This window comes from Notolepis coatsorum (genome assembly GCF_963971535.1).
Source record: "Notolepis coatsorum genome assembly, chromosome: 2".
Taxonomy (NCBI): domain Eukaryota; kingdom Metazoa; phylum Chordata; class Actinopteri; order Aulopiformes; family Paralepididae; genus Notolepis; species Notolepis coatsorum.
Window position 1 is genome coordinate 160822532 of NC_140166.1, and position 27961 is coordinate 160850492.

The 27961-nt window shown below is 44.8% G+C and overlaps 1 protein-coding gene across 1 annotated transcript in view; it reads left to right on the forward strand.

The window, feature by feature from the left end:
* gmds (GDP-mannose 4,6-dehydratase) overlaps window positions 1-27961 on the forward strand; it is a gene marked incomplete at its 3' end in the record, with an annotated part of 404477 nt that overhangs the window by 376062 nt on the left and 454 nt on the right. Inside the window, exon 10 of the mRNA XM_084308364.1 lies at window positions 27929-27955. Coding sequence (XP_084164490.1) covers window positions 27929-27955 — 27 coding nt within the window. The remainder of the gene's footprint in view (window positions 1-27928; window positions 27956-27961) is intronic.

Genomic DNA, 27961 nt, shown 5'->3' on the forward strand with positions numbered 1-27961 from the left:
GTCTCTCCTCTGTCTTTCTCTCTGTCTCTCTCTTTCCTCTCTATCTATCTCTCTCCCTCCTCTCTGTCGCTGTCTCTCTCTCTCTCTGTCTCCCTCTCTTTCTGTCTCTCTCTCTTTGTCTCTATGTCCCTCATTCCGTCTCTCTGTCTCCTCTTTGTCTGTCTCTGTCTGTCTCTCTCTCTCTCTCTCTATTTCTGTCTCTCCTCTGTCTGTATGTCTGTCTCTCTCTCTATCTCTCTTTGTATTTCTCTGTCTCTCTCTTTCCTCTCTATCTCTGTCTTTCCCTCCTCTCTGTCGCTGTCTCCCTCTCTCTCTCTCTATCTCTCTCTCTCTCTCTCTCTCTCTCTCTCTCTCTCTCTCTCTCTCTCTCTCTCTCTCTCTCTCTCTCTCTCTCTCTCTCTCTCTTACACACACCTGCTCCTATATGGACATTGCTCCGCACGGTTGATCTAAATGGTGTGTGTAAAATCTGTCCCAGAACCCACCGGAAAAACTAGAGCATGAAGGAGAGAGAGAGAGTCGAGAAAAAGATAGACTGAAAGAGAAGCAAGAGATTGTGTCAGTGTCTTGAAAGAAGAGTGGGAGACATTCTATGGTAGTATGTTGAAGAGTACGTTTGTCAGAAGAGAGACCGCAGAGAGAACGGAGGAGATGGTGTGTTAGTTAGTGTGAGAACAGAGGGTGAGAGAGAGAGACACAGCTTATGTTTTAGTATGTTATGATAGAATAGGGCTCTATTTATCAGATACCATTATTTTCAGACAAGTTATGTTTTTGTAGATTTTTTTTTTTTTACTGCCGGGCAGTCCGGGAGGGAGGGAGGGAGAGAGGGAGAGAGAGAGAGAGAGAGAGAGGGAGAGAGAGAGAGAGAGAGAGAGACATTCGGCAAAGAATGCCGGGAATCGAACTCGGGTCGGCCATTGCAATGTTTACACTTGGATGTAGGCTGGTCACCTACAGAACCAACACTCTCTCTCTCTCTCACCCCCCCCTTCTCTCTCTCTCTCCCTCTCGCTCCCTTCCTCCCTCTCTTTCCCTCCCTCCCCCTGTCTATCTCTCTGTCTGTCTTTCCCCCCCCCCCATATCTCTCTCTCTCCTTCCCCTCTCTCCCTCTTGCTCCCTTCCTCTCTTTCTTCCCTCCCTCTCTTTCCCTCCCTCCCCTGTCTATCTCTCTGTCTGTCTTTCCCCCCCATATCTCTCTCTTGCTCTGTTCTTTTGTAATGTGGATTGTAAAGAATGTTGTTTAGAGAAGGGAAATCATGTTGGACTTTGATGTTTAGAGACATATGAAACACCCAGAGGCTGATAGAAATACTACACACGTGCACACACACACACACACACACACACACACACACACACACACACACACACACACACACACACACACACACACACACATACATACATGCCCATACATACACGCCCATACATACACATGCATGTACACTTGCACACACATACAGGCATTTATACACACGCATACACTAACAGCGTTATTATACAGTTGTGCACACAGACCTATACTTAAGCATTATAAAAACATGCGTGCACACATACACAGCATATTATGCAATCACACGCATGCTGAAAACTGACCAAATACCCACTCTGTTTTCAGCCAGGCTGACTTCTTCTCACTGTACAATTTTGTACAACCTTGAAATGCGCTTGAGTTGAAAAAAATGTAAAAGAAAAGAAAAGGGGGAAAGAAGTTGGACCAACTAGATGTATTGTATATAGTGGTGGATATTGTATTTATTTATTGTACATAATGTGTGTGTACTCTTTATTACGTGCTGCTGACTGTAATGTGTGCTATGAGTGGATCACTCAGCCTCCTCTGCCTGCCGGCCAAACAGTTAGAGAAGCCACACGATGAAAGTAAGCAATGCAACGTGGTGGTTGTTGTTGTTCTCCTGATTGATGGTGCGACTCGTCTCAGCTGATGGACCGCGCAGTATTTTAATTCACACATTAATTCAAAATCAGATCACAATGTCGGCAGCGAATATTCACCAGGAGTCGCCTCTTTCTCTCCCCCCCCCCCCCCCTTCGTCTCTCTCCCCCTCCTTCTCCTATACCTCACCCTCCTGCCTCCCTTTCTCTCTTTCTCTCTATCCCTCCCTCCCACTCTCCTCACTATCTCTCTCCTCCCTCCAACTCTCTTTCTCTCCCCATACCTCTCTGTCTCTCTCTCCCCCTCCCATTTTCCCTCTCTCTCCCTTCCTCTCTCTTTCTCTCCCCATACCACCCTCTCTCTCTCTGTCTCTATATCTCTCTCTGCCTCTATCTCTCTGGCTCTCTCTCTGTCTCTCTCCCACTCCTCTCTCTCTGTCTCTCTGTCCGTGTGTCCCTGTCTGTCTCTCTCTCTGTCTGTCTCTCTCTCTCCCCCTCCCCTCTCTCTCTCCACTGTGTTTCTCCAGCTTTCAGCTGACTCTGAGAATTCTGATATGTTTCCCGTCCGCAGGAATAATAGGAGACAGGAGTGTGTGTGTGTGTGTGTGTGTGTGTGTGTGTGTGTGTGTGTGTGTGTGTGTGTGTGTGTGTGTGTGTGTGTGTGTGTGTGTGTGTGTGTGTGTGTGTGTGTGTGTGTGTGTGTGGTGTGTGTGTGTGTGTGTGTGTGTGTGTGTGTGTGTGTGTGTGTGTGTGTGGTGTGTGTGTGTGTGTGTGTGTGTGTGTGTGTGTGCGTGCGCGCGTGTGTGAGAGGGTGGTGGGACTCCAGCAATAATATGAACTGCCCAGTGGAACGGTCGCGGCAGTAGTCCAGCTCTACTGGTGTGTGTGTGTACATTAGGGTTAACATCAGTGTGTGTGTGTACATTAGGGTTAACATCAGTGTGTGTGTACATTAGGGATGCACGATATAGATTTTTTTACACCGATACCCATAACTTTATGCTCCTCAAGCCGATAACTGATACGATAACCGATATTATTGTATACATTTTTTTTAAATGTATATATTTTTTTTTATCATTTTTTTTCAACATGAAACAAAACATATCACAATACAATAATAATCATACATACCAGCCAGGCAGCGCCGTTTGCTCCCGAGACGAGTAGCTACGTTAGTTAGCCAGCAACCAGCCAGACAGAGACGTTAGCTCCCGAGACGAGTAGCTACATTAGTTAGCCAGCAACCAGCCAGACAGAGGCGTTAGCTCCCGAGACGAGTAGCTACATTAGTTAGCCAGCAACCAGCCAGACAGAGGCGTTAGCTCCCGAGACGAGTAGCTACGTTAGTTAGCCAGCAACCAGCCAGACAGAGACGTTAGCTCCCGAGACGAGTAGCTACATTAGTTAGCCAGCAACCAGCCAGACAGAGGCGTTAGCTCCCGAGACGAGTAGCTACGTTAGTTAGCCAGCAACCAGCCAGACAGAGACGTTAGCTCCCGAGACGAGTAGCTACATTAGTTAGCCAGCAACCAGCCAGACAGAGGCGTTGGCTCCCGAGACGAGTAGCTACGTTAGTTAGCCAGCAACCAGCCAGACAGAGACGTTAGCTCCCGAGACGAGTAGCTACATTAGTTAGCCAGCAACCAGCCAGACAGAGACGTTAGCTCCCGAGACGAGTAGCTACATTAGTTAGCCAGCAACCAGCCAGGCAGCGCCGTTAGCTCCCGGGATGAGTAGCTACGTTAGTTAGCCAACAGCGCCGTTAGTTGTTACCCTTTTCCCTCCTCGTGGAACTTCTGCATTGCATTTGTTACAAATAGCAAGCAAACTTTTTTCCTCAAACTATTCCGAGTACCGACGCCATCTTTCTTGTTTACGTCCGCGCTGCTTCAGAAATTTACGTGGCTACGTCACAGCCAGGAAAGGGAGCGCTGGATTTGTGCAAAACGCCCGCTTCCTAAACCACACGCTATCAGTCGTACCACAGTACTGGCAAAACGGGAGGAGCCGATAGTAAAAACAAACGCCCTTCATCCCAATTCACCCACACGCATTTCTTTTTTACCAAAAAATATATTATATTATCGGAGCTATTAATAACGTTATCGGGTTTATCGGGATGATGTCATAATTGCTGATATCGGCCCGATAATTATCGGCCCGATACTTATCGTGCATCCCTAGTGTACATTAGGGTTAACATCAGTGTGTGTGTGTGTGTACATTAGGGTTAACATCAGTGTGTGTGTACATTAGGGTTAACATCAGTGTGTGTGTACATTAGGGTTAACATCAGTGTGTGTGTACATTAGGGTTAACATCAGTGTGTGTGTGTACATTAGGGTTACTTACCATCAGTGTGTGTGTGTGTGTACATTAGGGTTACCATCAGTGCAGGGGTGTAAAGTACTTGAGTAATTGTACTTCGTCACAATACTTAAGTACTATTTTTGGGGATTGTACTTTAGGTTTGTATACTTGTACTTTTACTCAATTACATTTCAGAGAAAAAAACATACTTTTTACTCCTTACATTTAAAATGCAGACCTACAAAGTACAAATCTTGCAGGTCCAACCATTTTAATTAGTATATTTGTTTCTCTGGCCGAACTAACGTTAACGTTATTAATCCTGTGGCCGCACATTATTTAAAAACAGCCAATCAAATCCCCATCAATGGAAAATGAACCCGCCCATACCCATGGGTTTCATTCCAGCCTTGCCTAAACACCAGCTGATGATTTCACTAATTGGCTCACCTCTTCAACTAACTCACCTGGTGCAATGTGTAGTTAAAATGAAAACTTGGCCCACGATGGAATGCGTTTGAGACCCCTGGTCTATCCCTTAGTAAAAAATAAATAAAAAAGTTTTTACTTTACATTTTTAGTACTAAGTACATTTCAAAGTCGAAACGTTTGGACTTTTACTCAAGTGTGTTTTTAGCCAGATACTCTGACTTTTACTTGAGTACGATTTTGAGATGGTACCCATACTTTCACTTAAGTATAATTTATGGGTACTTTTTACACCCCTGCATCAGTGTGTGTGTTGTGTGACTGAGAGAGCACCTATATTAGGTATATTAATGTGTGCCTGCATGCGCACGAGTGTGTATGTGTTTATGCATAATGTTATACATTATGTGCATGTAACATGTACAGTAATATAAAACTTTCATATTCACTTAATATCTATGCATTACATTGGTGTTGACATTGACCAATTACATACAGGCGTGCACATGCACACTTCATGTGCATGAGTGTGTGTGTGTGTGTGTTTATGCATTTATTTTGTGTACACAATACTTACATTACATTTTAATTTCATCTCTATTCACTTTACACAATCATCTAATTATACACACACACACACACGTGTACTTGGGACATTGGACCTCATTCACCAACATTGTCTTAAGTTTTCTCTTACGACAACCTCCTTAGAAGTTCGTAAGAGAAAGCCTACGACAGTTACCCCCGGATTCATCAAAGTGTGGAGAGGTTGTCTTAACCTCATCAGGCAAAAACTGGGCTATTTTAGTTTTTGATGATTGCATACCCAAAGTAATTTGTGATTTATTATACTTTATCCTTATAGCACATCCATGAGTCTGGTCTCTTTTGTAACATTCTGAAGTTGCTAACACAATAAAGATAAATCACTTTGAGTGCTAATGAAATAGAGTAACAGAGGTTTGAACACACTCAAGTAAAAGTTGTGTGTACTCACATTTCTGTTTAGTGGTTGCCAGATGCCTGTTTTTAAGTTCCAGCTGAGAGGTAGGAGCTGGAAAACATAACGGTTCCATAGCCTGAAGTCTTATGTAGTACAGGTCCAAAGTTGATAAAAATCCCACAGGAAATTAGTGTTTGACAAAGGTTTTTGTAATGTGTGTACCGGTAAAAATACAGCGTGATTATCCAAAATGGCCGTCCACTTCAATTAATTCAGATGAGCGAGTCAGGACAAAGGACTTCTTCGTCACCTTCGTCACTCTCACCTGCCCGTCTGGGATTCAGAACAGACTTGGCTACAACGCTGACCAATAATTTTCGCCATCAGCGGAACTGGTCAGTTCGGGACTGTATACAGTCGGATGTGGTCACTTGACGGAGCGCCCTGTCAAATGACGCTCGTTGGATATTTAGTCTTGTAACTCGAGACCCCAAGCACGCAATAGGTAGGGTGTGGTGGCGATCGAAAGGCGGCAAATTCTACTTTCGAACGGTAGTATTGGATGATCGGCGAAAAATGCAGCCGGCAGACGAGCGCATCGTCGGGCCATCCGATGCTTAAGATTTAACTTGTCAAATGATCACAGCTGTGATTTGCATACAGACACTCCCTTCCAGCTCATTATAATGCGAGGGCCATGTGCAAAACAAGGGTCAGCATTGCATGTGCTGATCCCTGTATTCAGGTAGCGTGGAAGCGCTTTACGACGGATCAAAATTGTATTAGATTCAAATGTATTGTCATCATACAGCACACTATAGCTATAGTGGAATAGACTGTATTAATATTCCATATTTATACCAATTCTGTTGCGCACTCCTGGCCACCTGCCGCAACGCATGCACACACACACGCACGCACGCACACGCACGCATACTGTAGTCTACGTGCGTAATGACTTGTTTTATTCAGATACTGTATGCGCTGCCCTTCTTAGCGTGACATGATGTGTACTGTACGTAGTGCATAGAGTATATGCAATCTAATAAAACAAGTCATTAGAATAATATAAGCCTACTGTTGCTGGAACGATTCATTGCACGTATAGTAAGCGCGTGTGTGCGCACTAAGGATGGTGGCCACAAGCGCTTCCATCACCACCGCGGCCCTCTCCAGGTTGTTGGTGACTCTCTCCAGGCTGTTAGTGACTCTCTCCAGGTTGTTGGTGACTCTCTCCAGGTTGTTGGTGACTCTCTCCAGGTTGTTGGTGACTCTCTCCAGGTTGTTGGTGACTCTCTCCAGGTTGTTGGTGACTCTCTCCAGGTTGTTGGTGACTCTCTCCAGGCTGTTAGTGACTCTCTCCAGGTTGTTGGTGACTCTCTCCAGGTTGTTGGTGACTCTCTCCAGGTTGTTGGTGACTCTCTCCAGGTTGTTGGTGACTCTCTCCAGGTTGTTGGTGACTCTCTCCAGGTTGTTGGTGACTCTCTCCAGGTTGTTGGTGACTCTCTCCAGGTTGTTGGTGACTCTCTCCTGGCTGTTAGCGAACCTCTCCAGGTTGTTGGCGAACCTCTCCTGGTTGTTGGTGACTCTCTCCTGGCTGTTAGCGAACCTCTCCAGGTTGTTTTATTAGGAGATCGCAGATACTGTATGCGCTGCCCTATAGTAGTTCTACATACTGTAGAGCGTACAGTACACATCTTAGCGTGACATCTTAAGGTCGCCACAGAGTCGGGCGTGAGCGGACCGGACTCCACAGCGTCGTGCTCCGGTGTCACACAAAAGGCTTCCCGGCGTGTTGGTTGACATCGACCTGCATTAAATGTAGTAAACTGGCATGAGACATGTAGGAACTTGGTAAGCGGTGGTACGCTTGACTGAAACCTCAAACGATTGCGGACATGCCGTGACAATATGCCCGACTCTGTGGCGGCCTTAAGATGTCACGCTAAGATGTGTACTGTACGTACTACAGCGCATACAGTATCTACTATCTCCTAATGAAACAAGTAATAAGAATAATATACGCCTGCTGTTCATTCATTACACACGTAGGCTATACAGTGTGTGTGTGCGTGCGAGCGCTGAACAGGTAGCCAGGAGCGTGCAATGAGACGGTATAAATATGGAATATTAATACAGTCTATTCCACTATAGCTATATCCACACGATTAGGTTTAGTTCTTATTTATTTATCCACTGTCATTTGCAGTGTTGGTGTAGTGCTTTTATTTATTTTCGGACATCACAATGCCTCTTGAGGCATAACTGTAAATGTAAAATGTAATTTTTTTATCATACAAATATTGTCGTATTTATTAATTGTTCAAAAAAATTCTGATCTTTTGTCTTAAGTCCGTTGGTGAATGAAACCTATTGTCTACTTTACTACATTAATCCCCTAATTAATCAAAGAAATTCCAAATTGTGAACAGAGCCTTTGTCCCCAGGTAGAAAAGCCATCCCCAGTCAACATGGCCTTTATTCTGAAATGCTTCCCATGATTTTAGTCACACACAATATAATAACTTTAATAATAACTTTATTTGTATAGCACTTTTCATACAGAAATTGCAGTTCAAAGTGCTTCACTGCAGTAAGAAATACAGGCATAAGCGAGCATAAAAAAGATAGAGAGGTAGCAAGGTAAGGTAAATCACAGTTTTTCCACATTAGGATCTAGCATCCCATTAGGCCTCTCTGTTTACGGTTTCATTCAGTAATAAAATAATAAAATAGGATAGACGGGGTAAAAAAAGTGCGGTTTGATTCAGTTTAAAAATAGGCTAAAAATAATCAAATAGAACGGACCGTAAAAATGTGATAAAATAGTTCAACAGAGCAGTGCATCGCTCTTAACCCTTTCACTGCCACACGACAGAAGGTTAACCCTTTACTATCACACAACCGATGGTCGCCGGTTAACCGGCTGTTGTATGACAGTGAACGGGTTAACCGTCTGTGTATTGTCACAGTGAAAGGGTTAACCGTTTTGGTAGTGTGGCAGTCAAAGGGTTAATACTTTGCGTTTCTTTACAAAGTTCTAATATCAATCTCTAGCCCTCCTGTGGTTATCTTGACAGTAAGTGCTTCACATACACCAGCGGTGTGCGAGGCTGAGCCGTCTCTGTGTTGTACGGCAGCTCCAGTGGCCCTGGGTACTTAGCTCTATCTGAGGCCCAGCCTCCTCTCCTCTCCTCTGGCACTTAGCTGTGTGTGTGAAGCCCCGGCCTCCAGGCCCCCTCTCTCTACCAGCTGCTCCAGAGTGTTTAGAGAGAGTGTGTGTTGGAGAGTCTCCTCCACGCCATAAATATTTATCACACAGCTCCCCCAGGCATTTTAATGAGCGCTGATGGAGGACAATCATCGCAGCGAAGAGAGGGGGGGGGGGAGAGGAGAGAGAGAGAGAGAGAGAGAGAGAGAGAGAGGAGAGAGAGAGAGAGAGAGAAGAGAGAGAGAGAGAGAGAGAGAGAGAGAGAGAGAGAGAGAGAGAGAGAGAGAGAGAGAGAGAGAGAGAGAGAGAGAGAGAGAGAGAGAGAGAGAGAGAGAGAGAGAGAGAGAGAGAGAGAGAGAGAGAGAGAGAGAGAGAGAGAGAGAGAGAGAGAGAGAGAATGTTGTTTGGATCCTCCATTGTTATGGTATAAACCATAATAAGAAATGGACGTATTTGATTGTTGTATATCAGAGAACCGTGTAATGATCAGAGGAGGTGATGATCATGGTGAGTGGACTGCGTTTATACAGCGTTTATTTAATTTTTTTATCCAAAGCGCATTACAACTCGAGCCTCACGTTCACCCGTTCAGTCACACGTTCACAACCGAGAGGGAGCCTTCATATTACCAGACGACCTCCTGAGCCACTTGTCGCCCCCGCTAACCTGCTCCGCGGTACACAACCCATGTTTGAGCATTTATTTCAGGGCTTGTGCAGACTAGAGCAGCGGTTCTCAAACTACGGGTCACGACCCAAAGTGGGGTGGGGTCGGGTCGGGTCGTTGGTAGGTGACAGTGGGATTGCGCATTGGCAAGTACATTTTTTTTTAAATATTCTTTATTTTTTTATGTTCTGGCAACATATTTTGGCTAAATATGCCTCGTTTTATAAATGTGTTGATAACATAGTGCTTCTAATAAATATGCATGATCAAGTTCAACAATGTGTGCTTTTATTTTGATATTCCTTAATTCCGCATTGAAATTACGCGATACATTAAGTAGTGGGGTCGCCGAAGAAATTCCTAAATAAAATGGGGTTGTGGTATAAAAAATGTTTGAGAAGCCCTGGACTAGAGCATGACACCATTGACGTTGCATTAGTTTTGTAGCCAGAGCTACGAGTATCCAGGTTGAAGAACAGCATGGGGTTGTGCTGAGACAGAACTCTACTGATCAACCACATGGTCGGTACGTAGCTGGTGGTCCGACATCATGAACAATCAGACCTCCGGAGCCACTGACCCTGATCACCTCACAGTTGGGAGTTACCATTGACGGCATCCGTAGTATTCCAACACGGATGTCTCGAATCGGCAAACGGGTGATTGTAATGGAATAACAGGTGATGCTCGTTAGAACAAGGTGATTGTAATCAAATAACAGGTGATGCTCGTTAAACAAGGTGATTGTAATCAAATAGCAGGTGATGCTCGTTAGAACAAGGTGATTGTAATAAAATAAAACAACTGAGTCTGAAGTCTTTCTCCGCTCCTCCCTCTATAACCTTTACTCTTACTCATAGTCAGGGCTTGACATTAACACCCGCCACCCGCCAAATGCGGCTAGAATTCGGCAGTGGTGTGTAACTGTCACTCTTACCAGCGACTTTGGCGGGTAGACCGTGCAGGGTCACCGTTTTAGAGTCGTAGTGAAGAGTCTCTCTCTCTTGCTCGGAACGCAGTACACGCTTACTTGCGTCGCACATAATGAGATTCTCTATCTCTCTCTCTCTCTCTCTCTCAAGTAGCCAAACTTTACACTATAAAAACGAACTGGATATTTTGTGTGTGTGTGTGTGTGTGTGTGTGTGTGTGTGTGTGTGTGTGTGTGTGTGTGTGTGTGTGTGTGTGTGTGTGTGTGTGTGTGTGTGTGTGTGTGTGTGTGTGTGTGTGTGTGTGTGTGTGTGTGTGTGTGTGTGTGTGTGTGTGTGTGTGTGTGTGTGTGTGTGTGTGTGTGTGTGTGTGTGTGTGTGTGTGTGTGTGTGTGTGTGTGTGTGTGTGTGTGTGTGTGTGTGTGTGTGTGTGTGTGTGTGTGTGTGTGTGACTGTGTAGGTGTGTGTGACTGTGTGTGTGATTTTTGGCTGGTGAAAATGCTGAGTGGCTAGTGACTTTGGAGAACCACTAGCCACAGTGGCTAGTGAACCAAAAAGTTAATTTCAAGCCCTGCTCATAGTATATATTTAGATTCAGATTATTTAAGCTAAACGCCACCTCCTGTACTGAATCACAGTCTCATGGTTTATCAAATGTCGTCTATATTTATGGTGAAACTAGAGACACTATAAATGGGGCCACTAGTGGAATTATCAGATATTTGAGGTCTGGATGGAAAAATAAAAAGTCTTTCATATTAATGTTGTCACATAAAAACCTGATACCTCCAAATAAAAATAAAAAAGCAGGGATGTATCGATACCAAGAGTTTCCCCCAATGCTCTATATCAAGAACCATGTGTAACATGTCAGACATCTAAAGCAAAGCCACTTGATTTTCTGCATTGTTGAAACAGAAAGATGTGAGAACATAATATAACTGATGGGGCATACAGACCCTCATCTCCACCTTTGTTTACACTGTTTATTTTTCCTCATATTTCTATATTCAGATCTAATTTATGTCTTTCTACTATTTCCCTGCCCATACCTGTACCTCGCCTCCCCCCTTCCCCATGCTGCTATGACGCCTGAATTTCCCCCAAGGAAATCCGTAAAAAGGAATATCATATCTTATCTTAACTGCTGTTGAATTGCCCTTGAGCCAAAAGCACTGAACCCCCAACTGCTAGGGGCCACGGTGCAGGTCAGAGGGCCCGTGGCTGTCCTGCGGAGCTGGGGGTGATCGTATACGTACAATACCTGCTGAGCAGACTGTCCTCGGAGGAAGTAGATCATGTTCAGAGTCTTTCCCAGGACCACCTCTAGACCAACGTTTTAACACATTATTCCTTCATCCTGCTGTTAAATACTGTGCGTGTGCGCGCGCGTGTGTATGTGTATGTGTGTGTGTGTGTGTGTGTGTGTGTGTGTGCGTGCGTGTGTGCGCTCGTCAGTGTGACAGGGCCACCCTTTAGAGGTCACTTCACACATTGTGTGCAGGCTGAGCTACACAGGAGAGACTGGGAATGAAACCTGAGACTTAACTCACACAGCTCTACCTCTCTCTCTCTCTACCTCTCTCTCTCTGTCTGTCTCTCTCCCTACCTCTCTGTCTCTACCTCTCTCTCTACCTCTCTATCCCTCTCTCTGTCTGTCTCTCTTTCTACCTTTCTCTCTACATTTCTCTCTCTCTCTACCCCTCTCTCTCTCTACCTCTCGCTCTCTCTGTCTTTCTTTCTACCTATCTCTCTACCCTCCCCCTCTCTCTCCCTCTCTCCCTCCATCTTCATCTTTCTCTCTCTACCTCTCTCTCTCTCTACCTCTCTCTATCTCTCTCTACCTCTCTCTTTCTACCTCTCGCTCTACCTCTGTCTCTCTCTCTCCTTGTATGTCTCTCTACCTCTATCTCTCCCTCTTCATATTTCTCCCTCTCTCTCCCTCCCTCTTCATCTTTATCTCTCTACCTATCTCTATCTACCTCTCTCTCTACCTCTATCTCTCTCCCTCTTCATATTTCTCTCCCTCTCTCCCTCCCTCTTCATCTTTATCTCTCTACCTATCTCTCTCTACCTATCTGTCTCCCTATCTCTCTATTTCTCTCTGTCTGTCTCTCTACCTCTCTGTCTCTACATATGTCTCTACCTCTCTCTCTACCTCTCTCTCTACCTCTCTCGCTCTCTCTCTGTCTCTCTCTCTACCTCTATCTCTCTCCCTCTTCATATTTCTCCCCCTCTCTCTCCCTCTCTCCCTCCCTCTTCATCTTTCTCTCTCTACCTCTCTCTCTCTACCTCTCTCTATCTCTCTCTACCTCTCTCTTTCTACCTCTCTCTCTACCTCTGTCTCTCTCTCCTTGTCTGTCTCTCTACCTCTATCTCTCCCTCTTCATATTTCTCCCCCTCTCTCCCTCCCTCTTCATCTTTATCTCTCTACCTATCTCTATCTACCTCTCTCCCTACCTCTATCTCTCTCCCTCTTCATATTTCTCTCCCTCTCTCCCTCCCTCTTCATCTTTATCTCTCTACATATCTCTCTCTACCTATCTGTCTCCCTATCTCTCTGTCTCCCTATCTCTCTGTCTGTCTCTCTACCTCTCTCTCTCTCTACCTCTCTCTCTCTCTACCTCTCTGTCTCTCTACCTCTCTATCTCTCTCTGTCTGTCTCTCTACCTCTCTGTCTCTACATATGTCTCTACCTCTCTCTCTACCTCTCTACCTCTCTCTCTCTCTCTCTCTCTACCTCTCTCGCTCTCTCTGTCTCTCTCTCTGTATCTCTCTGTCTCTCTCTCTACCTATATCTCTCTCCCTCTTCATATTTCTCCCCCTCTCTCCCTCCCTCTTCATCTTTCTCTCTACCTCTCTCTCTCTCTACCTCTCTCTACCTCTCTCTCTCTACCTCTCTCTATCTCTCTCTACCTCTCTCTTTCTACCTCTCTCTCTACCTCTGTCTCTCTCTCCTTGTCTGTCTCTCTACCTCTATCTCTCCCTCTTCATATTTCTCCCCCTCTCTCCCTCCCTCTTCATCTTTATCTCTCTACCTATCTCTATCTACCTCTCTCCCTACCTCTATCTCTCTCCCTCTTCATATTTCTCTCCCTCTCTCCCTCCCTCTTCATCTTTATCTCTCTACATATCTCTCTCTACCTATCTGTCTCCCTATCTCTCTGTCTCCCTATCTCTCTGTCTGTCTCTCTACCTCTCTCTCTCTCTACCTCTCTCTCTCTACCTCTCTGTCTCTCTACCTCTCTATCTCTCTCTCTGTCTGTCTCTCTACCTCTCTGTCTCTACATATGTCTCTACCTCTCTCTCTACCTCTCTACCTCTCTCTCTCTCTCTCTCTACCTCTCTCGCTCTCTCTCTGTCTCTCTCTCTGTATCTCTCTGTCTCTCTCTCTACCTATATCTCTCTCCCTCTTCATATTTCTCCCCCTCTCTCCCTCCCTCTTCATCTTTCTCTCTACCTCTCTCTCTCTCTACCTCTCTCTACCTCTCTCTTTCTACCTCTCTCTCTACCTCTGTCTCTCTCTCTCCTTGTCTGTCTCTCTACCTCTATCTCTCCCTCTTCATATTTCTCCCCCTCTCTCCCTCCCTCTTCATCTTTATCTCTCTACCTATCTCTACCTCTCTCTCTCTCTACCTCTCTCTACCTCTCTCTTTCTACCTCTCTCTCTACCTCTCTCTCTACCTCTGTCTCTCTCTCTCCTTGTCTGTCTCTCTACCTCTATCTCTCCCTCTTCATATTTCTCCCCCTCTCTCCCTCCCTCTTCATCTTTATCTCTCTACTAGAGCCATATTAAATCCGTTTTAATTTTTTTCCAAATTCCATTAAATTTTTTTCCAAATTCCGTTTTTTCCGTTTTAATATTTCAGAATTCTGTATTTTGCTTTGTACGCTCATTTTACCATCAGAAATAGTGTCTAATAAGTGGGAATGAATAAATGTCCACAATTTAATAAGATATAACAGTCCATTTAATAGGGCTGTCTTAAATACTTCGAAGCTTCGTTCGATGGGCATGGGATTCGAATATGAAAATAAAATTCGATTATAAAAAAATAAAAAAATATATATATTTTTGCAAAATCAACTCTGCCTCTCTTTGTTAATTACAACAAGCAATGCTGTTTGTTATTTAAGATGAGGTCGGACTCGGCACTGACAGATTTGTGTTCATTGTGCTGCTTTTATAAAGTCTCAAATGACGGCTTACAATATTTCATGAAAGCAAAGTGTTTTGTTTGTCTAAGATTTAAAAAGGTTTAAACTTTACAGCACTGACAAAGTTGAACAAAGTGCTGTACAAGTCCCACAACATAAAAAAAAAAGTAAAAAAAAAAAAAAAAAATTAATTTTTTTTTATAGTTGATTCCATTTTTATTGCTCAATTCCGCGATTCCGTCCGCGATTCCGTGATCGCGGATTCCATATGGCTCTACTCTCTACCTATCTCTACCTCTCTCTCTCTCTACCTCTCTCTATCTCTCTCTACCTCTCTCTTTCTACCTCTCTCTCTACCTCTGTCTCTCTCTCCTTGTCTGTCTCTCTACCTCTATCTCTCCCTCTTCATATTTCTCCCCCTCTCTCCCTCCCTCTTCATCTTTATCTCTCTACCTATCTCTATCTACCTCTCTCTCTACCTCTCTCTCTCTATCTCTCTACCTCTCTCACTCTCTCTGTCTCTCTCTATCTACCCCTCTCTGCCTCTATCTCTCGCCCTCTTCATATTTATCCCCCTCTCTCTCCCTCCCTCTTCATCTTTCTCTCTTTCCCTCTTCATCTTTCTCTCTTCATCTTTCTCTTTCCATCTACCTCTTCCTCTACCTCTCTCTCTCTCCTTCTTAATTTTCTTTCTCTATCCTTCTCCCTCTTGGTCTTTCTACCTATCTCCCTCTTTCTCTCCTTCTTTTTCTGTATATTTCTTCCTCTTTCAGTTTTTTTCCCTTTCCCTTTGTTTCTCTCCCTTTCTGTGTATCCGTCTGTCTCTCCTTCTCTCCCTTCCCTCTCTCTCACCCTCCCCTCTCTCTCTCTCTCTCTCTCTCTCTCTCTCTCTCTCTCTCTCTCTCTCTCTCTCTCTCTCTCTCTCTCTCTCTCTCTCTCTCTCTCTCTCTCTCTCTCTCTCTCTCTCTCTCTCTCTCTCTCTCTCTCTCTCCCATACCCTACCCCATATCTTACACATTATCCTATCCCACCAAATCCCATCTTGTCCTGTTCTGTCATGTCATACTGTATGTTCCTCCATACAGACTACTAGACAGTCAGGTTTACAGGGACAGCATTATATTTCTGGTCTTGAGGGCTTTTGGTTGTTGCAGCCATTCATCCTGAGGGTTGGGAACGTCTGGTTTGTAGGAAGAGCTTTTATTAGTCTGTTTTGGTCCCGATTACAGTCATCCGTCCTGACATCCACTCCTTGTGTATTAAAAGCCCCGGATCAGGGGTTGAGTCCATCTGTCATACCCTTCGAAGGTCAAAGGTCAGTGCATCTGGGTTCTGGTTGGGACATCTGGGTCTGCAACGGGACCGCTTGAGACCGTGGGCTCACGTCTCTCTCTCTCTCCCAGAGTTCCCTGCTTCTTTATCGGACTCTGTTTGATGTCCCTGTATGTCTGCTGTGTGTCCGCTCAGTGTACAAATACCAGAGACGCTGCTAGTGGCCTTTCAGAACCACATCAGAGTCTCTCACAGCGGGCCGTCCTCTGAGAGAGAGATGAGAGGGAGGGAGGGAGAGAGAGGGAGAGAGAGGGAGAGAGAGGGGGAGAGAGGGGGAGAGAGAGGAAGGGAGAGAGAGAGAGAGAGAGAGAAGGAGAGAGAAAGAGGGAGAGAGAGAGAGAGGGAGGGAGAGAGAGGGAGAGAGAGAGAGGGAGAGAGAGGGAGAGAGAGAGAGAGAGAGAGAGGACAGGGTGAGAGAGGGGGGGGTTAAAGGGATGAGTGCACTCTGTGAGAACATTTGATGTTCGATTTGATCTCTTGAGTGGGTGTGTGTCCAATAGAAGAGAGAGACGAAGAGAGAAGAGAGACAGACCAATACAAGAAGAAGAAATCCCCAAACATTAGTTTTTGATGTGTGTCTCTGGAAAGCTGTATATATTTAGAGTTGGGGCATAGTAAAGGCATTGTGTGTGTGTGTGTGTGTGTGTGTGTGTGTGTGTGTGTGTGTGTGTGTGTGTGTGTGTGTGAGGGTTAACCCGGGACTATGGTGATTTATTGACGGGCCTTGCAGTGATGGCTGAATTCCTTGGCGTTAAACGTCTGGTCTGAGCCTCTAACAGCCTGGCTGCTTCATCAGGCGTGGTCACACTATAAATGTCTCCTAACTGTCCTTTTGTGACGATTATTTTTATTACCTGTTTTTTTCCCCTTCCTTAGATACAGTATACAGTGGAGATTAACAGGAAAAGCATCAGAGCGAGAGGGGGAGAGGGAGAGAGAGAGAGAGGGGGTGGTCAGAGAGAGGGGGTGGTCAGAGAGAGAGGAGGGGGAGAGAGAGGGGGGGTGGGAGGGAGAGAGGGGGGGTCAGAGAGAGAGAGGGGCGGCAGAGAGAGAGAGGACTAAACCAAATTAATTAAGAAAACAAAAAGAATCTGACACATTGGAAAGAATCAACCCAAAACCAGAGCAAATTGAAATACTATTTGGCCCTAAACAGAGAGTACACAGTGGCAGAATACTGACCCAAAACTAAGAAGATCTTTGACTAGGTACAGACTCAAACAAACAAACACAGCAGCAAGATTTGTGAGCTGCTGTGACAAGAAAAGGACATCCAACGGAATACAACCACCATAAAGACTACCAATCACACAAGAAATTCCTTCTGTAATGTACTGATTTCTTTTGATTTCTCTGTTTGATTGTTTTGTTTGGCTTTGGCAATGTAAACGTATGTTTCCCGTGTCAATAAAGCCCAATTGAATTGAGAGGGGGAGAGGGACAGGGAGAGAGAGAGGGGGGGGGGGTCAGTGAGAGAGAGAGAGAGAGAGAGAGAGAGGGAGAGATAAAGAGAGGGGGGTCAGAGAGAGAGGGGGGGCAGAGAGAGAGAGAGAGAGGGGGGGGAGAACTTTGAGACTTTGCAGGCAGGTATTATGCACCTTAACCCTCTTGAATGGAACTCACCCTTAATGAGGATGAGGACGGAGGTTGTTGAGGAAGATGAGGATGAGGATGAGGACGGAGGTTGTTGAGGAAGATGAGGATGAGGATGAGGACGGAGGTTGTTGAGGAAGATCAGGATGAGGATAAGGACGGAGGTTGTTGAGGAGGAGGATGAGGACGGAGGTTGTTGAGGAGGATGAGGATGAGGATAAGGACGGAGGTTGTTGAGGAGGAGGATGAGGACGGAGGTTGTTGAGGAGGATGAGGAGGATGATGAGGTTGTTGAGGAGGAGGAGGAGGATGAGGAGGATGATGAGGTTGTTGAGGAGGATGATGAGGAGGAGGATGGTCTTGATGATGATGATGACAACATGTACCCAGGCATGTTAATAGGGTCAGAGACAGAGACCCGCAGGGGTGTATTTTTATGTCTTTTTAATATTTTTGACCATGTTTATCAATTCTCCAGTGATCAAAAATCATTTTGCACCAAATCTATGTAACCCAAGAATTGCTGCAACAACTGATGAGACATAATTAAGCATTTAAAAGATTTTAATAGGCATCCAACACAATATGTATTACAGATTCATGACTAGAAAGACACACAGACAGTGCTGAGCCGCATCTCAAATTAATCTTCAGGGATGTATACCTCTTATATGTGGCATCTACAGTTGACTCTCCCCCTAAAGAGCCCCTCCCATAAATAGTTTCTCATTTGGATTTGGATATATTATTTGTTATGTTATTTTTATTTGTTTTATAATGTAAAATATTGTAAGAAAGGGGCAGGGCTTGATACGTGTTTGTACTTCCCCCCCAGTTCCTTCTCGAACACTTATTGAACTTTATGGAAATAGTCTTTGACTATTTAACTTTTTGTTTTTTTTAAACTTGTTTTATGTTTCTATGTTCGAGACAAATGTCAAATCAAATCAATCAAAAGAAGGACAGAGATGGGTCCATGGCGAGTCTAAGGGTTAGCAATATTTCAGATTGATGTGATGTCTGTGTCTTCCTGGCCACTCGTACAGCGAGGAAACTTTTCCACAGATGACATAAACAGGAGAGACATTGGTTACGTTCCACTCGACCCCATTCATCTCTCAGATCACTGAAGGAAACGATGCCACATTTATCATTATGGCCTCGGAGAGGAAAGTGACCCCATTCATGTTGTCATATTTGGTTGAGGTATGATATCTACTTTGTGTAATTGCCGTCTCTTATTTTATTCCGTGTGGAATAATTGGAGGGCTTAATTCCAAAACATAAATTCCCAAACTCTTTAAAAAAAGTATTCCTGGGGGGAGTGGAGGAGGGCGGGTACCAGAAAATGTGTGGTTGAATTTTTATTTTTATCTAAAGATACCTGCTTTACTTAAGTGTTATTCCATAGGCTGTTTTACGTCCACAATGTACACGGATATTTCTCAATATACTTTCACAAAAATGCATTTTTTTAAACAAAGCCGCTCCATCGGACGGATCTCTCGATCCCACACGACCGAGCGAAGCCGCTGACGGGACCTGACCTGGTGGCAGGCTGCAGGGAGCTCTCCCTGGTCCTGATTGACCTGATGGCAGGCTGCAGGGAGCTCTCCCTGGTCCTGATTGACCTGGTGGCAGGCTGCAGGGAGCTCTCCCTGGTCCTGATTGACCTGGTGGCAGGCTGCGCGGAGCTCTCCATGGTCCTGATTGACCTGGTGGCAGGCTGCAGGGAGCTCTCCCTGGTCCTGATTGACCTGGTGGCAGGCTGCAGGGAGCTCTCCCTGGTCCTGATTGACCTGGTGGCAGGCTGCAGGGAGCTCTCCCTGGTCCTGATTGACCTGGTGGCAGGCTGCAGGGAGCTCTCCCTGGTCCTGATTGACCTGGTGGCAGGCTGCAGGGAGCTCTCCCTGGTCCTGATTGACCTGGTGGCAGGCTGCAGGGAGCTCTCCGTGGTCCTGATTGACCTGGTGGCAGGCTGTGCTGAGCTCTCCGTGGTCCTGATTGCAGAGAAGAGACTGCGTTTTCAAAAGTATCCGTATACAAGTGTGGATCGTGATTGTTCAGAATTTTCCAAAAGCTCAGTTTCAGCTCTGTTTCAGCTCCGTTTCAGCTCCGTTTCAGCTCCGTTTCAGCCAACCCTGCATATACATGTAAAACTCTCCACCCTGGAAGGCGTTTTCAAAAAGCTCAGTTATGAGTGACTTAAATCAAATCCATGCATGTGTTCTTTAAAAAAATATATATATATTATACATTTCACATTTGCTGCAGTACTGCTCTATATCACCCAGCTCTACTGCTCTATATATCACCCAGCTCTATATCACCCAGCTCTACTGCTCTATATCACCCAGCTCTACTGCTCTATATCACCCAGCTCTATATCACCCAGCTCTACTGCTCTATATCACCCAGCTCTACTGCTCTATATCACCCAGCTCTACTGCTCTATATATCACCCAGCTCTACTGCTCTATATCACCCAGCTCTACTGCTCTATATCACCCAGCTCTATATCACCCTGCTCTATATCACCCAGCTTTACTGCTCTATATCACCCAGCTCTATATCACCCAGCTCTACTGCTCTATATCACCCAGCTCTACTTCTCTATATCACCCAGCTCTATATCACCCAGCTCTATATCACCCAGCTCTACTGCTCTATATCACCCAGCTCTATATCACCCAGCTCTACTGCTCTATATCACCCAGCTCTATATCACCCAGCTCTATATCACCCAGCTCTACTGCTCTATATCACCCAGCTCTATATCACCCAGCTCTACTGCTCTATATCACCCAGCTCTATATCACCCAGCTCTACTGCTCTATATCACCCAGCTCTATATCACCCAGCTCTACTGCTCTATATCACCCAGCTCTATATCACCCAGCTCTACTGGTCTTTTAACTAAACTCTTAAAGGGCCACTTCACCGAAAAAATTTCACATAATCTCACACATATCCTGAAACTCTAAGCAGGTTTGCAAACGTTCATTTACTTTGACAGTTATTGAGAGATATGAGTTTCAACATGTCTCCTAATGATGTCATCGGAAGAATAACACAATCCTTGTGTTGCATTAATTACAGCTAAATGAAACATTGTAGATTGGGGGCGCGGGGGGGGGGGGGCAATATTGATTGGAATAGCGATGGTCGTTTTCTTTTTTCTTCTCTTTATGTACCAGTCCCTCCACCGTACCAGTCAGCATGTCTTGGCAACGCGCAACAGCGTGGCTTTATGAGCTGTGACCACGACAGCGCCATAGGCCCTATCGCACCATCTCCGTTGTGGATATTCTACCCATTCCTGTGTGTGCCATTTAAAAAAAAATGTGCACGGTGCTTTCAGGGTCGGGGAGAGACGTTTTGTCATGGCTAATTTTCAACTTTCTTGTACTCGTTTCTTGTTATTATCACCGCTGCATATTTTGCAGACATGGGGCAGAGCACTGTACTTTAAACAGGATGTACCATATAGTTGGGTTTGGTTCCAAATCGGATCCACATGAAGATTATATTGTGCCCCCCCCCCATCTGTTAGTAGTTGATGTTGAATTATTCGCTACATGCTCTGTTTGGGGTGAGCTGCCTCGGCCGCCCGCAGAACCCTCTTGTTAGCAGTTTTTAAACGGCCCCTTCTTCCACACGAGAGAGAGAGAGGCTCTGGTCGCCCTGCAGATGGACGCGAGTGTGAGAGAGTTGAGAGACTATCCGTCACCTGCGTAATTCCTTGTTAAAGAAAAGAAAGAAAAAAAGGTGTCGGGTTAAAGCCGGACGCTGAGCCGCGTCGTGGTAACGGTTGAGCTGGAGACGGGTCGAGGGCTGACGAGAGTCTTATTCCAACAGATGTTGAACCACAACTTCTGCAGACAGATATAGATCTCGCTGACCCACACTGGGGTTTTTTAAACTGTAGCAAGTGAGACCAGGAAGTAGTTTTAAAAAAGAAAAAAGAAAGATAAAAAAATAAATAAAAATGTAAAGACCACCTCAGCTCTTTAGTATGCTTGTCCTGATTGGTCCAGCTTACCTCCACACACACACACACACACACTGACATCCTTGCATTGTGTGTCATTAATGGCTTAAAACTGGTCTCAGAAAAAGGACCACCCTGGATGAACTGGTTTTTTTTTGTTGTTGTTTTTTTTTCCAGTCTGCATTACCTCATTTTCCCAAGTTTTTTGTTTACTATGGCCGTCTCCCCAGAAAGTCCTGGTGTGAGCGAAGTGACGCTGACAAAACATGATGAGGCAGGACACCAGCACAGCTGCTGTGGAGCTCGCTCTCTCTCTCTCTCTCTTCTCTCTGCTATGGAGCTCTCTCTCTCTACCTCTCTCTCTCTCTCCCCCCTATCTCTCTCTCTCTCTCTCTATCTGTGTATCTGTCTCTCTCTGTCTATTTCCTTCTTTCTCTCTCTCTCTACCTCTCTCTCTCGGTCTCTCTCTCGGTCTCTCTCTCTACCTCTCTCTGTCTCTCTACCTCTCTCTCTGTCTCTCTCTTTCTCTACCTCTCTCTACCTCTCTCTGTCTCTTTCTGTCTCTCTCTGTCTCTCTCTCTGTCTCTCGCTTTCTCTACCTCTCTCTGTCTCTCTCTGTCTCTCTCTCTCTGTCTCTCTCACCGCAGACAAAAGCAACAGTTGTGATTGGAGGATCGATAGTAGAGGGCGGAGTTTGGAACCCACTCATGAAACCACTCGGGACTCATCTTGTACTTCCAAAAACACATGATCGTCAGTGTGAAAATTATGTTTATCTCAGTCCTTGGAAAAGTAGATTTGTTTTTGGTAGTTTTATTTTATTTTTTTCCTACCAATACCGAGTACATATCCATGCGCTTTACTGTACAATATAGACTGAGACCGTTAGTTTGAGGTCAGTGGACAAACATGACTGAGATATAATACATTTTCTCCATTAGACAGATCAGATAAGATATTCCTTTATTGATCCCCTTGGGGAAATGTGGGTGTCTCATAGCAGCATGGGGGAGGGGGGAGGGGAGGCACAGGTATGGGCAGGGTAACTGTAGAAAGACAAATATAGATAAATATAGCAACAAAATGTTATCTGAATATAAAAATATGAGAATGAAATTAGCTGTGTAAAACAATTAATCAACTCTAAATATAAAAATATGAGAGTAATCAGTGTAAACAAAGGTGCAGATGAGGGACTGTATATTGGTTATATAATATACGTTCTCACATCTTTCTGTGTTTCAACAATGCAGAAAACCAAGTGGCTTTGCTTTAGGGCTTCGGGGCCGAGATTCGATTTTAATTCGAAGCTTCGAAATAATTTTTTTTTTTTTTTTTTTTATTTATGTTTTTTTTTTTAACACATTGACTGCCAGCCATTGTACTCATCAAAGTACCCAGTATGCCACCATTGAAAGCCTATGGAGTGACTCACCTTCTTTGCAGTGCTATAACTTTTTTAATTGTATTGCTATATTGACATTACTATGGCCCATTCAACATCGATTATCTATCGTTCAGAATGTGGGAACGTTATACTTTTTCATTCATACATTCATACAAAAATACCGTCTAGAATATAAGTATGTTTTTATCGTTTTCTGCAGTAATTCCTAGAACGTGAGTTATAGGCCTAAACGCATAGATTATCGATTGCCATTTCTTCCCTAGACACGCTATATTGAAAAATTCAAATGTACATGATCGGTATAGTTATGCGTCATCATGCATGGAGGAAAGGGGGGGGGGTAGTTTATAATTCCTTGATCGTCACTAACTGCTTTATGTAGTATGGGTTGATTTATTGATCAGATGGTTTGTAAATAAAGAAATGTACAATTGGGCTGAAAATAACAATAACAACCAGGAAGAGGGTTAGGAATTGGCATAACGACTAACAGTGGGATGGGAGAAAAATCGGAAAAAGGAGGGGGGAAAAAGATAATTAAAAGAAAGATCCCAAGTATAGGACGTCGATCGCCTAGGTCCATTTCTGGTTTGTATGTCGCAATAAACGCCGAAATCATATCTATTATTACGTTTAGAAAGCGATCCATTATGTACATTGTGTCTGTCGGGAGCCTTGCAACCAATGTTCCCTCTAAATTTTTTTCGGTCTGAGCAAACACTCAAACCTCCTGAGCAGACATCAGCAACTACTGAGCAACATACATCACCTGCCGATTAACCGGTTAGTTGATAAGCGGCGGTTTGTAAAAAATCTGAGAATCTTAACACTTTAATCGCCAAGGACGCCTTAACTCGTCATTCCCCGCCATGCTAATTCTGCCAATGACGGCGTAACACTGGCAAACAGGATATGTGAGCTTTGAGATCGCCACCACTTTTATTAGACACAGAAACATATGGTCAAGCTTTGCATGCGTTGCACTCCGCTTCCAATTAGTCTCGACCGGGACGATAAATTGGGAATTTTCTCTGCAGTTAATCTGTAATGTACATTTTCGCGTTTGCATTGTGAGGAGCCAGCGATGCTGGTCGGATCTGTCCGCTTCCTGCTCTGTTGTGTGTGTCTGTGTGAGCGTGCAGTAGCGCCGCCCACAAAGCACTGAAAGCGAGGCTTCTCTTGGTAACGTCACATGCAACAGGTTACCGTAGTATTCGGTGCAACGCACCAGTCAATTTAACTACATGCATATTTTACACAAACGTTTCTGTGCGTGACAGATTTCAGATGTGCGCGGGAGCGTTTTGCCATGTGCGCGCACGCACGGGTGCACCTTAGGGGGAACATTGCTTGCAACGATATCTGACGGCCGGATGAATTTAATCGACGCACAGCCCCCATATCCTGTTTGCCAGTGTAACTCGCCCGACCATCCACCAGGCGGCGGTATTGAGCCGCCGTTGCCTTCACCTTTAGGGTCCAGCTGGAGCGTCGCAGGTGTATATATGAATTATGAATGCCATGGCGAAAAAATGAAATATTGATCTCAATAACGCTGTACAGCGAGGTCTGGCGGTCAAATCATGGCGGGCAATAACGCTTTAAAGCGTTTCTGGCGGTGGATGTGTTAATGTTGTGGGACTTGTACAGCACTTTGTTCAACTTTGTCAGTGCTGTAAAGTTTAAACCTTTTTAAATCTTAGACAAACGAAACGCTTTGCTTTCATGAAATATTGTAAGCAGTCATTTGAGGCTTTATAAAAGCAGCACAATGAACACAAATCTGTCAGTGCCGAGTCCGACCTCATCTTAAATAACAAACAGCATTGCTTGTTGTAGTTAACAAAGAGAGGCAGAGTTGATTTTGCAAAAAAAAATTAAATAATATATATATTTTTTTTTTTATATAATCGAATTATATTTTCATATTCGAATCCCATGCCCATCAAACGAAGCTTCGAAGTATTTAAGACAGCCCTAGATGTCTGACATGTTACACATGGTTCTTGATATAGAGTTCTAGCATTGGGGGAAACTCTTGGTATCGATACATCCCTGCTTTTTTTTATTTGGAGGTATCAGGTTTTTATGTGACAACATTAATATGAAAGACTTTCTTTTTCCATCCAGACCTCAAATATCTGATAATTCCTCTAGTGGCCCCACTTATAGTGTCTCTAGTTTCACCATAAATATAGACGACATTTTATAAAGACTGTGATTCAGTGCAGGAGGTGGCGTTTAGCTTAAGTCTTGAGTTGCCGTCGAGCCTTCCAAGCTTTATACGGTAACGCATAACTCGAAAACGTTCGCTTCGTGACAAGAGCAGCTGATGTTACTTTTACAAAGGGCTCCAAAACGTTCTATTTTTCTTATTTTTATAAAGTATAATCAATATAATTATGGACCAGGTCGATTATTTGATATAATTATGGAGTAAGTCACCATATAATAATTACAATTCAGCCTCATGATAAATTATGTTCACTGCTGTAGGTAATTAGTATGAAAATGGTTCCAGTTATGACCTCGGAGCCAAAAGTGAATATGATTAATGTAGAGAAGTATTCACATGAGAATGGGCTGTTTGTCTGGCTATTATAGAGGCAGAGCAGGGGGCAACTTTCTCCCGTTGGTTGATACATATAGAACCAGTGACATAAATGTGCATTCACTTAGAACTGTACTGCACCCCTGTATTCAAATGTAGAGAGAGAGAGAGAGAGAGAGAGAGAGAGAGAGAGAGAGAGAGAGAGAGAGAGAGTGTTTGTGAGAGAGAGAGAGTGTTTGTGAGTGAGGCAGAGAGAGAGAGGCAGAGAGAGAGAGGCAGAGAGAGAGAGACAGACACTGTGCCGGGTGATTGGAGGCTCTCTAAGATACAGACAGACAGACAGACGGACCGTGCACCGGGTGATTGAAGGCTGTGGAGGCTCTCTAAGATGTGGGTCCCTGCTCTACTAAAGCCTGAGCTATGCGCGGCCCTCCAAGGCGCTAGGACACACCAGAGCTGCTCTGAGCGTTTCCCCTGTAATAAGATCACCCAGAACAGACAGACTCAAGAGGTTCAATGTCAGATAAAATAGTGCTCTTTATTTATAAATTCAACCTCCATGCAGAGAGGTTGTCACATACTTTTTCTTGGCTCGAAAAGGATGATGGGACATACCAAAGTTATTGTTGCATTAAAAAGATTTCTTCCTCTATGGGAAGGATAGAAGAATGTGTTGTACGTTGTGAAATAACATTTGTCATGATTTGAGAACGTTATGGAACATAACAGGACTGTTCCTTGGCTCATTAATTATTGAATGAATCCCTCACGGACGACACATAATCCTCTGAGAACCATCGACGCTCGTCTGTGTCCGATGAAATGTTTTATTTGTCTCACTAAGTCGGGCGTGTGAAAAAGGATTTTTAACCTATATATATCATGTTGCCTGATATTCAATATTTCCAAGTACAAGCGATAGCACCTCTGGAAATATCACTGTTTTTTATATAAGCAAAGGTCTGTCGATTGCTATGAGTTGGATCATATGCTGTTGTGACGCCGTCCTCAACTTCAGAATTTGTCGGCGGACTAAAGTCGCAGTATTTTGTGGACTCGTGTCTATTTAATCAACAAATCCGTAAAGATCTGTTGCTCTTCTGCAATTGATACAGAAGGATCTCCTCAAATTCAATATGCATATTGAAGACAAAAACATATTGGTTATTATTATTATGCCAGGGAATAATAATTAATTTACACAACAACAAAGAAGTAATTAACACTGTGGTGGTATCATCAGCAAAGAGGGGAGTTTTAACTTGCATACCCAGTTACCACATACTTCACCAACTCTGAATATTTCAAGTTCGGAACAAAACCTTTAGTATGTATTTTTAAGACCAACTAACCATTCTAGATGGTTGATAAAAGGAGGAGACAGGGAGGGGGGGGGGTTGGTGGGGGTGACGAGAAAGTGATGGAGAGAATAATGAACATAGAAAGTGGGGAAAAGGAAGGATGGAAGAAGGAAAGGATTTTTATTTTCTTTTTCCAAGTCGTCTCTTTGGTGGTCTCAGCCAGGGTCTCACTGGATCCTGAACCCAGAGCAAAACACAACAGGGAAGCAATAGGAGGGGGGGCTGGGTGGGTGGGTGTGTGTGTGTGTGTGGGGGGGGGGGGGGGGGTTACACCACCAGAGTCCCACAATTCATCATGCTTTGGCACCAACAGGGGCTGTCTGGTCGGCCCGGTGGAGAGAAGGGGGGGGGGGGGGGGGGAGTCTGGGATTGATGGCCAGCGAGACTCTGTGACCTCCCTTTCCCCTAGAGAGGGGATACTGTGTGAGTGTGTGGGTGGGTGTGCAAATGTGTGTGTGTGTGTGTGTGAGTTGAGAGACAAAAATCTGTGTTTGTGCATCTGTGCGTCTGTGTTTTTGCTCGTGCACAGTCACACATGTATGCATGTGTCTGCTGGTTCACACGTGTGTGTGTGTGTGCGTGTGCGTGTGCGTGTGTGTTCAGACAGGCAGAACTCCCATGCATCCTATAGTGAAGATCTCAAGGCTGATACGACTTGAGTCGACGCGAGTGGAAAAACGTACTATGTCTTTATATCAGGAGGACATGTCCACTGGTCTCTGGCAGGAGAATTAACCCTTTCTGAACACCCCCTTCTTCTATAGCCGCCATCAAACATGACTGATGAGTTGTTTTTCTTTCTCCCCCCCTCTCTCTCTCCCCCCTCCTCTCTCTCTCTCCTCTCTGTCTCTCTCTCTTCCCTCCTCTCTCTCTCTTCTCTCCTCTCTGTCTCTCTCTCTTCCCTCCTCTCTCTCTCTCTTCCCGCCTCTCTCTCTTTCTCTCTCTCTCCCCTCTCTGTCTCTCTCTTCCCTCCTCTCTCTCTCCCCCCCTCTCTCTCTCCCCCCCCTCTCTCTCTCTCTCTCTCTCTCTCTCCCCCCCCTCTCTCTCTCCCCCCCCCCCCCCCCTCTCTCTCTCTCTCTCTCTCTCTCTCTCTCTCTCTCTCTCCCCCCCCCCCCCCCCTCTCTCTCTCTCTCTCTCTCTATAGGACTACCTACAGGGTGACAGCACCAAAGCCCTA